At 30.5% G+C, this 12,315-nt stretch overlaps 2 protein-coding genes across 10 annotated transcripts; one reads left to right on the top strand and one right to left on the bottom strand.

Moving 5' to 3' along the window:
* Positions 1–589: 589 nt before the first annotated feature.
* Positions 590–5,091, bottom strand: LOC110670023 (putative BPI/LBP family protein At1g04970). Of its 2 annotated transcripts, XM_021831945.2 has the most exons (6): positions 4,385–5,079; positions 3,649–3,788; positions 2,949–3,300; positions 2,220–2,468; positions 2,007–2,132; positions 590–1,058 (listed from the first exon to the last, which is right to left on the bottom strand). In XM_021831945.2, the coding sequence occupies exons 1-6, from the start codon at positions 4,805–4,807 to the stop codon at positions 894–896; spliced, it is 1,455 nt and encodes a 484-aa protein (XP_021687637.2). In that variant the 5' UTR covers positions 4,808–5,079; the 3' UTR covers positions 590–893. The 2 variants fall into 2 exon arrangements, with proteins under 2 accessions (XP_021687637.2, XP_021687638.2); XM_021831946.2 differs by lacking the exon at positions 590–1,058 and having other exon boundaries at positions 2,007–2,137; positions 4,385–5,091.
* Positions 5,092–6,727: 1,636 nt separating this feature from the next.
* LOC110669963 (zinc finger BED domain-containing protein RICESLEEPER 2) lies at positions 6,728–11,564 on the top strand. Of its 8 annotated transcripts, XM_058145335.1 has the most exons (4): positions 6,728–7,008; positions 7,185–7,375; positions 9,296–9,521; positions 9,820–11,564. In XM_058145335.1, the coding sequence occupies exon 4, from the start codon at positions 9,974–9,976 to the stop codon at positions 10,610–10,612; it is 639 nt and encodes a 212-aa protein (XP_058001318.1). In that variant the 5' UTR covers positions 6,728–7,008; positions 7,185–7,375; positions 9,296–9,521; positions 9,820–9,973; the 3' UTR covers positions 10,613–11,564. The 8 variants fall into 8 exon arrangements, with proteins under 8 accessions (XP_058001318.1, XP_021687546.2, XP_058001319.1 ...); XM_021831854.2 differs by having other exon boundaries at positions 7,297–7,375; positions 9,382–11,564; XM_058145336.1 differs by having other exon boundaries at positions 6,729–7,008; positions 7,185–7,236; positions 9,382–11,564.
* The last annotated feature ends 751 nt before the right edge of the window (positions 11,565–12,315 follow it).

Below are 12,315 nucleotides of genomic sequence, written 5' to 3'. Positions count from 1 at the left end.
AAAATATAATTTTAAAAAATAAATTAAAAAATATTATAAAAAAATTTTGTAAAGACAATATTAATTATTATAAAATGCATTCATTAATGTAAATTTTTATCTATAAATTTATTATAATATTATCATAACTTATAAAAATATTATAAAAAAATTTTGTAAAGACATAATATTAATTATTATAAAATTAAATAAAAGATTTTTTTTTATTTTTATAAGTTATGATAATATTATAATAAATTTATAGATAAAAATTTACATTAATGAATGCATTTTTCATTTTCATAATGAAAATAATATGAATTTTTGTATTTTTATTATAGTAATATATCTTTTTTCATATAAATTTATAAAATAGAGATTATATATATATATATATATATATATATATATATATATATATATATATATATATATATATATATATTTTGTCAAATGATATTTTAAGATCAATTTTTATATGTAAGCAATTTTAAGGACGAACTTATTAATAAATAAAATAATAAATAATTTATACAATATTCGCAACAACTAATTTTTAAAAAATAATTTCAAACTCCCATCAAACTTAAATAATAATAAGAAGAAGAAGGACAAGCGAATCATTTATCTTTAACTGGATCAAAGATGTGAATATTTTGCATATACAATCATGTCCAGAAAAGACTTGCAACAAAAGGATTTTGGTATATTTACCCAAACTCAGCAATCATGCATACAGCAGGAATATGAATTGTTCAACATCCAACAAATTACTAAATCACAGATTTGAATTGCTTTAGTGTTTAATTGACTGTATATACACCCATATATGCAACTTTTGTACGTATATCTGTGTCTCTGAAGCACCTGGTTGAAGTGGACAGAGTCACTGACTGCCAACTGATGTGGTACTGTCATGTGAGGGCAAGGTTGCTGCATATCATCATCTTGGATTTCGTGTAATGGATTTCAGCATTCTTAATTGTAAATCCATGAAGAAATGGCAAAGGTAACCCCTTCAAGAGGCGTAAGTTCACGTTTGGAAGGAAGCTGGTTTCAAGAACTGCAAAAGCTACCTGCTGTGAATGGTAACAGAACTTTGTGAGATTAAATACACTGATTTAGATACCGTTAAACAGTTATCCAAGAAAGAAATAAGTGATTCTCACAAGAGATGATGCTTCAATGAAGAGAAATCAGACAGAATCTGGTTTCTATTGCCATTTAATAAAAAAATATTATGAATGAATAATGGCAAGGGGAAAGATATACCTAGAAGGTAAGATGTTCTTAACATGCACACGGCAAACTATTTCAAGCTCAATGATTCAAATGTTAAATATTCACACATACTATAAAAGGTAAAGTAATCCCCAGCAAATTGAGTTGTGATGCACATTCATGATTTATGGCTAGAGAAGCAGCAACCAGCCAGGAGGTCCATATTACTTCCAACTGTCTTTTACACTGTGTTTGGATTGAAGGAAAACAAAGGAGGAAGGAAAATATGAGAGGAAAATAACCTTATTTTTTATTCAATTTATGTTTGGTTAAGAAGAAAGTAGGGAGGAAAGAAAATATTGAAGGGAAAATAAATGTTGGATTCCACTCCCATTTTCTATCCAAATTGGGGGAAAAGTGGGAGAAAAACATTTAAAATTACAAAAGTATCTCTATATTTTAGCTTCTTTTTAAATATTTAGGGGGTAAAATTGTAATTTTATAGTTCAAAAGTAACTTTCCTTTTAATATTTTCTCTCTTATATAGTTATATCCAAATAAAATGAAAAAGTTATTTTCTTTTCTAATTATTGTATTATTTTATTTTCCTCGATTATTTTCTTTCCTCTCATTTAAACATAGTGTTAGCTGTGTTGGGAAGCTGTATATACTTTAGATGAATAAAGCTGTTGCAGCTAATAATATGGACAACTATAAATTACAAAATTGACTAGCTGCAAACTCCCAACAATGATAAAAATTTGCATATATCAACAAATCCAATGTGAAATTCAGTATGAACATACCCAAAGTAAATGCATTCGCAGGTCCCCAATATTGCTCCAGTTATAAGACACAGTAAAATTTTTCAACTTGAGGATACCAGCTAGCTTATTCCCTAAAATATGTGGAGAACATGAAGCGCTAATTACCTGCACTGAAAAGTGAGTGAGTAAAGGCAATGAGACTAGTTTTTGAAATTACAGTAACAAGGGATAAGATAATTTTATCAAACATACCAACGAGACACAAGCAACTGGAATAACTTCATCAGCATCCAATACATTAATTGTCACATCTAAATAAATGGTTGCATTAAGGTCGTTCTCTACAATTCTTATCACCAGTGGAGAAGTCAGTGATATATTAAGATTCATTTCATCATTTGGATACTTCTTGTAGAGTTGAGGATAAATGAATCTCCATGTTGTAGTGTTTAAGAGGGATTGATTTGGAAATCTATCCACTGTCCAATGCATATAACCTGCCTGACCACAGAAATTAGCCGAAGAACTATTAAGGTAATTGCTTAACCACAAGACTGCATCTCCATGAGTGCACATAGTGGCTGATGTATATGAGTTTGCACTATGTACATTGAAACAGATAAATACGAAACAATTACTTTCTGTTTTTTCCATTTATTTTCAAAGATCCGTTTACTACCCTTTTCAGAAACCTATCAAAGAGAAAAAGGCTGTAAAATGTACGAGTGTTATCATGTCGAAGCTGCTTAACCACAACAACATTATATGTCATGCAAGTGTGCATAGTGCTTATGAGTTTGCACTATGTGCATTGAAATAGATAATATGAAACAATTACTTTCAGCCTGATTTTCCATTTATTTTGAAAGATCCTTTTACTACCTTTTTCAGAAACTTCTCTAAGAGAAAAAGGTTGCAAAATGTACTAGTGTTATCAACTTATCATGTCAAAGTTCATGATGTAGTTATGCAAGAACTTACATTGAAGTATACTACTGCAGCAGTATTAAAAACATTTTCATGTAATGAAATTCCAATCATCTTAGCTGGACAGTTTGACGAATCGGAAGCTCGCAATCCTTTATAATAATAGCTGGGAATTAAAACTTTGTCCCTTGCCATGAATAAACCACTGATATCAATTTCAATTGAAGAATTGCTCAACACAGGTTTGTCTGTGAAAGTAACATTCATTGCAGAAACATGATCTACTGAGACTTGTTTTGGAAGTGATTGTAATCGGGAATCAAGTTTTGATATGCCTTCTTTGATTTTCTTGGAAATAGCATTTTCTACTGCAGATCCTATTGGACCTTCAAAAGCTTCAACCACCCTGCAAGATAAGAGGATAAAATCGGAATTAGAAAATAACAAGTAAAATAACTTGCACATTGCTGTAGTATTTTCTGGCCTTATTTATTTGTATGATGCCATCAATAGGAGAGTAAATTCCTAGCTCTTAACGTTTGACATCTATACACTTCTAATTTTCATGAAAGTGATAGGGCCATCACCATAAACAGTAGTAAAATCATATTGTGGAATGTAATTTGTTTAATATATGCATTTAAAGAAGAAAATCCAACCAGCTAAAAGTATTAAGTGAGAACACCCTCTTTTCGAGAACAAAGAGACAAACAGTAGTTTCTTAAGGATTAACTTATGTGAAAGGATTGCTTACACTTGATAAAGCCAAGATGCTCCACCATCCAACTTAATAGAGATATCTTTCACATAACATCCACAATCCAAGAGAGAGAGATTAAGAGTTCCATCTTGTTCTTTTAAACCAACGGTAAGCCCAACTTCCATATCTTTAACCTTTGCAGAAGCAAACTCATCAATTTGTGTTTTATGGATTGAAAATCGAAAAGGATTGTATTATACCAGATATGAAAAAAAATTAAAATGACATAGAAAATAAATGATACATCACAACACCTTTCTCCCCAAAAAGTAAAAACCAGAAAAATGATAGCAGAAGCAACATTACCATTTACCATTCATTAATTGACAAAACGAGGAATTGAGGGGAAAAAAAAGATCATTTTATCACAAGATATTCTGAACTGTCCAGTACTAATGTATCCCTCTTGTGGCATATAACAAAATCATGCATTGATGTGTTATAATCAATATGTAATTGGACTTTAGTTCATTGAATTATGCAAGTAACACTGCTAACCTTTTGCCTCCTTCCCTAGCATGATTGATTTTTAACAGAACACACTTCTCGAATGGCACAACCCTGAAAGTGAAAATCTTAAACCACATGCACCCTTCTTCTCAAGCTTAATCAAAATTGCAACAATTATGTCACATGAAGAACAAAGCAAAGCAATCAACAACCAGAAACATTTAACAAACTCTAAGCAAAGAAGGCAAAATCAAAGAAAAAAACTTACGCCCTTAAGTACCTTAACTGAGGCATCTCCACTGTCCGAAATCACAACTATCCAACTCTTATAAGAGTACCGCCAATTCATGGTCAAATCCGCGGTAGCACCTGAAGCAACTAGAACAATACCCGTCTCTCCAGTTTCAACAGATGAAGAAGCAACAATAACACTATTAATCGTGATGTTCGATAGAACCACATGGACTTTGCCAAGAACTGGGATTTTCACATGCTTCTCTATGTCTGGCAGTTGAAGTGGAATCATGGACGATACTGCCCTTTTTATTAGAACATCCTTAGCAAAATCAATACCTTTATCGGATAAGAGCAGAGATATATATCCTTGTTCATTGGATTGGAGATGGGTACTTGCAGGAATCAATAAAAATGACAAAACTAAGAAGAAAATAGGGGGTGCCATGAAATTCAAGAAGATACCCATGTACACCCACAGGGAGAAGCAGTTTAAAGAAAGATTTTTTAGCGAAAGAGACCGGACGAGGGCGTTATGTGCACGGACCAGGTTTAAAGTTTTTGGATTCTAATCCATTACTTTGATTTGCAGTCGGCTTGGATTTTTAAGACACTTGTGCTGGCGGCAGGAACCACGCGCGTCTAGCTCGCGTTACAGATATCATCAGTACAGAGAGCATTCACATGAGAGATGGATTCTAACAAATATTGGATGATACCAACATGATACCTTCTTACCAATTAGTGGCATTTTATTGAATACCTGCACAACCCTACACATATTTAGTGAAATGATTAGTAATTGGTCATTAGAATTAAAGATCAATAGCAGGAACTTGAAACTTGATTGCAACACTTGTAGTTTGGTAGTTAAATTTAGTGGTGAGGACACTATTTCAAATGGGAATAGCCTGTGTTTGAAGGAATAGGTAGCGTGTAAATGAATCAAGCTGTTCGTAAGCTATTCGTGATTCGGCTCGATAAAAGTTCGACTTAATTTCTAAATGAGCTGAACTCGAACTCAAATTTTAGATTCGTTTAATAAATGAGTTGAGCTCGAGCTTAGCAATATTTTGTTTAAGCTCAAACTCGAGTTCGGCTCATTAATAGGCTCACGAACTGACTCGTTGAACGAGCTTTCGAACTGACTCGTTGAATAGGCATGCGAATTAATTCGTTAATTAAGCTCATGAATAAGCTCGTTTATAAACTCATGAATAAGTTCATGAATAGGCTCGTTTATAAACTCATAAATGAGCTCGTTTATTTGCTTTTAATATAAAATAATATATTATTATATAAATTTATGATACAATTACAATAAAAAAAAATACATTTATAAAATATAATTATTTTTATCTACTCCCACAAGGTTATTATAACTTTTGTGCATAAAAATTATTTTAAACTAATTTATTCATATTAAATTACTAAATATGAATTCATGTATCTCTCTATTCTCTTCATTTTTCTCTCTAAATGTTGAACTTTTAAAATTTTAAATTTATCACTAATCTATCTAATTAGTATTGCTCTCTCTCTCTCTCTCTCTGTCTGTGTGCCTGTGTGTGTCCTCTCCTATTTCTATTTGTACTAACTAATCTATCCATATATTATTAATCTCTCTCTCTCTCTCTCTCTCTCTCTCTCTCTCTCTCTCTCTCTCTCTCTCTCTCTCTCTCTCTCTCTCTCTCTCTCTCTCTCTCTCTCTCTCTCTCTCTCTCTCTCTCTCTCTCTCTCCGTGTGTGTGTGTGTGATCTCCCCCCTATTTATATTAATTCTAACTAATCTATTCATATTAATTTATTATTACTTTGTATACTATCCTTCTTCCAATCTGTGTGTGTGTGATCTCCCCCCTATTTATATTAATACTAACTAATCTATTCATATTAATTTATTATTACTTTGTATGCTATCCTTCTTCCAATCTCTATCTCTATAAATTCTCTCTCTCTCTATAATCTCCCCCTATTTCTTTTTATCAAGGCCAATTAATCTATAATTACTATATTGCTTAATATTGTACACTTATTTCATATAAAATAAAATTATTTATTTTTTTAATAGAACATTAGTGAAAAATATAAAGCACAAAATATAATTTGATAAACTAAACAATATAATATATTTAATTCTTTTGAACTTATTTAAATAAATTAAATAGAAAAATACCCTAATTATAATATATTTATATAAAAATTCATAAATGATGCTTTATGAAGAGTTTAAATTAGTTAATAATATAAAAAGTAATATATTTTATTAGAATAATATTAGAAAAAATAAAATAACAAATTTAATAATAATTACATAAAAATAATGGTATTGTGATAAACTGCGTAGTTTTCATTTAAAATGACGTAGTTTTGATTTTTAAAAATAAAATAAACTAAAATAAAACACAACAACCGATAATCTCTTATTTTGGTAAGTGATAACCCTAGACTTCATTCTTCTTTCTCTCGTGTAAACATAGCAACCACCGCACCCACAGCCGATTCACTATTTTTTTGTTCCTCGGACAAGAGCAAGGTGGTTGAATACAACAACTTAGGTCTCAAATCTCGGAAATCAACAGCTTCAGTCTCAGATCTTGGATAAGACAAAGGTCGAATGCTGTAGATTTGATTGGACAAGGGCAGATTGAGTTTACTCAATTTTCAACCGGTAAAGGATTTTTTTTTTTTTTAGCTTTTTTGTTCTATTTTTCTTTCATGAGATTTGCTTGTTTGATTTCTTTCATGGTTTATCTATTTTCAACCAAACTTCTATTCCATTTTTTTGCTTTTTTGTTCTGTTTTTTTACTCAATTTAATTTGTTAAATTAATTCTTAATTTCTTAGACATGGAAAGTTTCGTTGTTCTCCCTTGTTTTCCTCGCCGTCGCTGTGTGTGGTGAGTTTGCTTTCTCTATTAAGGGATTTTCCTTATATAAGCTGTGAAATTCGTACATAGGTGGTGCGCATTAAGTTCTGTAAAGTACTGTTCTGGTATGGATACTGATGGAGCTTTTAAATGGGTAGACCAATTGCAGGTACCCTACGCCTAATGAATAATTAGAACCATTGCTAGAATGATTTATTGAGTAATTTTTAATCAACTATTTGCTTGAAAATTGTAGCTTTTGTTTTTTTTTTTTAATATGCATTGCATTTGTGATTTCAATTGGCAATATTAATACTTTTGTTCAATATGGAGTTTAGCCTGTCATTTTTAATTTTAGAAGGTGTGCAACCTTAACTAGCTAGTCTCCATTTTGAATTGATGCTTAAAGAAAATGCCTCATGATCAAATATTGTAAAATAGTATGTTATTTTTGGTGGTGGAGATGGAGTGTTTAAATACAACGGATAGCTTCTTAATTTAGGGCTTTATGTTCATTACTTGATGAGCATTTCATCACTAAGAATGATGGAGCTGCTCTTATCAGAAGTTTTGAACTGGCTAAGATCAGTGCTGTACTAGCATGCAATTTGTATTTCTCACATGAGTATCCCCCTTCCTTTAAATATTCATTATTTAATAAATAACAAACTAGCAGTTAAAGAACGCCCCTTTTTTATTTTTGAAAAAAAAGTTTATTTTAGTTTTTGAAGTTATTTGCTTTTGTTTGGTGTTTTTGTTTTAAGATATGATTTGTAGGAGCTTTGGTTTATGGGTCTTTGTTTCTCCAAATGGATGGAAAGCTGATCTGATAAAATTATGATCTGGCATTCATTTATTATTCTACATAAAAGTCATATATTCTCCCCAGCATTTGTCTATTTTTATATAGTACAATTATAGATCTGAAAAGGAAAATATTGCTTAAGAATTTTATCCAGACAGTATGTAAAGGCTGGAGGGACACATTTTCTTTTCTCATAGCTTCTTCTGATTCCTATATGTTCCCACCCTGAAGTCGGTGCTAAAATGTACAACATTTCTGAAAAGAAATTTTGGGTGGCTGTTTGTCTTTGTTGTATGAATCATTTTCTAGTTTCTCTTGTAATTTCTCTTATTACTTTATCTTCAAAAAGGTACTAGACAATGATTCTAAATGGATGCACTATGCCTCTTGGGATTACAATTGACTGCTTGGAGCTTCTATTTTTAGCAAATAATTCCCTCTTTGAATTACAATATTAAAAAAATGAATATTTTAAATTAATCATTAACTGCATTTTGAAGATTTTATTTTATGAAATAATATTTTAAATTCTCTCATGAACTCTTTTCCTAAAATTGTCTTCTTTTTTTAATAAAAAACTTAGTTTTACCATATGTTGTAGTTATTTAAAACATTAAAATCACTACTATTAGAATCTTAGGAGCAGCTGGATTAAGTACATAACAAATTCAAAAGCTATTTTGTATGATTTCTACCATCTAAAATTTTCCCAAAAGTTGATTAAACTTTAACCAAGCTGTAGTTATCTATTTCACTTCACATTTAATCATTTTTTAATAATAATAAATAATTAAATTAGTTTGAATTTTATTTTGATTTATTTTGATTACCAATAATTTATCAATTTAATTATTGAATTTTATTTTGATTACCAATAATTTCTTTTCCTTTCAATAAATTAAATTAACATGGATTTTAATTGATAGTCTATCTTAAATTAGGCAACTAATTTGGGATGGACTCAATTGAGATCCTAGGAATTTAATTATTGAATTCATCCATTTTGATTTAATTCATCATTTGAATTATTGAATGTTATTTTAATTGGCAATAAATTCCTTTTTTTCCTTATTTTATATATCATTTTCAATAAATTAACATATATATATCCTTTCCTATTATATATATATATATATATATATATATATATATCTTTTCCTTTCAATAAATTCAACATATACAAATTAAATTGATGGTCTATGTATCTTAAATGGTGAACATTTTCATTCTATATATCATTTCATTTCATTTTTATATAAATAACATGCGAAATTTTTTTAGCAGAATGTCAAACAACTCAAACTCAAATGCGATTGACTTAACTTCTCCTATTGATAACGCTTGTTCTATTGCTTTTCTTTCTACTCAAGATTTATCTACAAGCCCAATCATGGATGATGCTACTATAAATGTTGATGAGTCAAATCAGAACAAAGAAAAAGATATCATCGAGGCAAATGAAGAGGAGGAAAATCCATTTGCTTCAAAGAAAAGGAAGGGAACATCTAAGGTATGGGCTGAGTTTAAAGAAGTTACTCTTCCTGATGGAATAATAAAAGTAGAGTGCATTCACTGCAAAAACCAACTGGGAGTTAACAAGAATGGTGCTACAACACATTTTCTTAGAAATTTAAAGATTTGTCCAAAAAGGAAAGTGAATTTGAAAGGTCAACAACTTAGTGTCACTACAACACTAGTTGAGACAAAAAGTGTGACATCTGTATAGAATTTTAAATATGACCATGCCAAGATAAGAAAAATCCTTGCCCATATGATTCTTGTTCATGAGTTGCCATTTCTTTTTACAGAGTATGAGCTTTTTAATTTGTTGATGAGAACTGCAACTCCATATTATCAAAAGATTAGTCGTGCAACTATAAGAAAGGATTGTTTCTCTGCTTATGATATTGAGATTTTTTCTCCGCTTATAATATTAAGAAAAAGAAAGTGAAGGATTTGCTAATGCACGTTTACAAAGTTAGTGTGACCACAGATTTATGGAAGTTAGGTCAGCAGGTTTCATACATGGTTGTTACTGCACACTTTGTGGACTCTAATTGGAATTTGCAAAAGCGTACTTTGAACTTCTGTGATGTTCCACCACCTCATATAGGAGTTGTTATATGTGATGTGCTACAAAAATGTTTAGCTGAATGGGAAATTGAAGATAAGATATGGATTGTTTCTGTTGATAATGCTGCCTATAATGATGCTACTATTAGAATGTTGAAAGATAATCTTGCTTACAAGAATAGTCTTGCACTTAATGGTAAGTTTTTTCATGTGAGGTGTTGTGCACATATCTTAAATTTATTGGTGCAAGATGGTTTGTCTGAGATTGAAGATATAGCTTTCAATGTGCGTGAAAGTGTGAAGCATCTTACAAAAGCTGAGTCTCGCTATTTGATTTTTTGTGAAATGGCAAAGCAATTGAAATTACCTTCAAAGAAGCTTATTTTGGATTGTGGCACAAGGTGGAATGCAACATATTTCATGCTATCTGTTGCATTGGAGTTTAAGGATGTTTTCCCTCTATATCAGCAAAGAGATCCAACTTACACTTTCTTGCCTAGTGAGGAAGATTGGGAAAAAGTGAAGTAAGTTTGCTCTTTTTTTGAAGAATTCAATGAAGTTACTAAAGTAATTTCAGGTACTGAATACTCAACTTCAAACTTATTCCTTATTGAACTTTATAATATAAAGAAATTGTTAAATGAAGCGCATGAGAATGTGGGCTACATGTAAGCCATGGTTAGCAAGATGAAAAAGAAATTTGATAAGTATTGGGGTGATTGTAATTTGTTGATCTTTATAGCAGCTGTATTGGACTCAAGGAACAAGATGAAATTGGTTGAGTAGTGTTTTCTAGAGATTTATTCTAAATCTGATGCTATTGAGCAGATGACTATTGTTCAAGAGACTCTATAATGAGTATGTTGAAGCTCATAGAGCAAAAAATGTTGACATAGAAATTAGTGAGGCTGAAAACCAAAAGGATCTAGTCATAATGTAAGTGGGAAAGGAAAAGTTAGAGGGAGAGCATAATTTTATGGTTACATTAGGAATGTTGATAATATAATTGAGCAAGCGAAATCTGAATTAGATGTGTATTTGGAAGATGGTGTTCATATTTGTGAAGATGATGAAAAACTTGATGCATGAGAATGGTGGAAGATGAATAATAAGAAATATAGGCTATTATAAAAAATGGCACATGACATACTATCAATTCCCATTACAACCGTAGCTTCAGAATCAATTTTTAGTGCCGGAGGTAGAGTTGTTGATCCGCATAGAGCAGTCTTGGCAGCAAAAATTGTTCAGGTTTTAGCTTGTGGATCTGATTGGTTATGAGCTTTCTATGAGATACAGAGAAAAAGAAAGGTAAATACAATAATATATTACACTTCAGTCCTCAATAGGACATGGTAGCATACAATTAACTTTTATAATTTGTTTGTTATCATGGAAGGACAAGGAGGAAATCCAAGAGATTATACTACCTTAATGGTTTGAAATATATTTACATTCAATTTTCAGGTAATATTTATTATACTTTTCTTTTGGATTTTAATTTTTATTTTGCTAATTTGTTATTAAGATATTTTCTTTTGATATTACTAATGTTGATGTTTTGTGTGGTAAATCTTAAAGATTACATGGATGCCAAAATCACTTCAAATTTAAGCTTTGGGCGAGATCTATCCAATCATTTTAGTGATTTAATTTTAGGATTTATTATTTTAAACTTTTTTAATTTTATTTAAATTATGATATTGTTGTAATTTGTATTATTTTCAAATTAGTTATAATGTGTTGTATTTTTTTTCTTGTTAATTTGTATTATTAATAACTATAGACTCATGTAATAATTTATTTTAAAAGTAATTATGATTTAAAACATGTATTATAACTGACGAGCTTGAACTCTTCGAGCTCAAACTCATCAAGCTCAAACTCGAGCTGGACAAATGAACTTAAACCAAACTCGAATCAAATTTGAATTTAATATATTGTAAACGAATTAAACTTGAACTTTAATATTAAAACTTGAATCTGAAGTATATATTCAAGAGATGAGCTTGAACAAGTCAAAACTCGATTTAATTCGATTACACTCCTAAGAATAGGAGACTTAAGAATAGGAGAGAGGTCGGCGTTCATAGCCAATAGAAACACTTACCCAGTAACCATGGAAGAGATCTCCTGTTCATAATCCGTTGAAAATAATAATAATAATGAAAGTACAGAGAAGAGATACCTTTATCCTATCTCTTGAATGTCCCACACGAAATCAGAGGTAG

Source organism: Hevea brasiliensis, chromosome 4, assembly GCF_030052815.1.
Source record: "Hevea brasiliensis isolate MT/VB/25A 57/8 chromosome 4, ASM3005281v1, whole genome shotgun sequence".
Lineage (NCBI taxonomy): Eukaryota > Viridiplantae > Streptophyta > Magnoliopsida > Malpighiales > Euphorbiaceae > Hevea > Hevea brasiliensis.
Note: the sequence above shows the minus strand (reverse complement) of the source record. Positions and strands in the feature narration are given on the sequence as shown.

Coding starts and splice junctions, on each gene's coding strand:
- LOC110669963 (XM_021831854.2), top strand. CDS start 9,974: ATGCACGTTTACAAAGTTAGTGTGACCACAGATTTATGGAAGTTAGGT.
- LOC110670023 (XM_021831945.2), bottom strand. CDS start 4,807: ATGGGTATCTTCTTGAATTTCATGGCACCCCCTATTTTCTTCTTAGTT. Junction 2,133..2,219: donor CAGTTGCTTGTGTCTCGTTG/GTATGTTTGATA, acceptor TTTTCAGTGCAG/GTAATTAGCGCTTCATGTTC. Junction 1,059..2,006: donor TGCGAATGCATTTACTTTGG/GTATGTTCATAC, acceptor TACCATTCACAG/CAGGTAGCTTTTGCAGTTCT.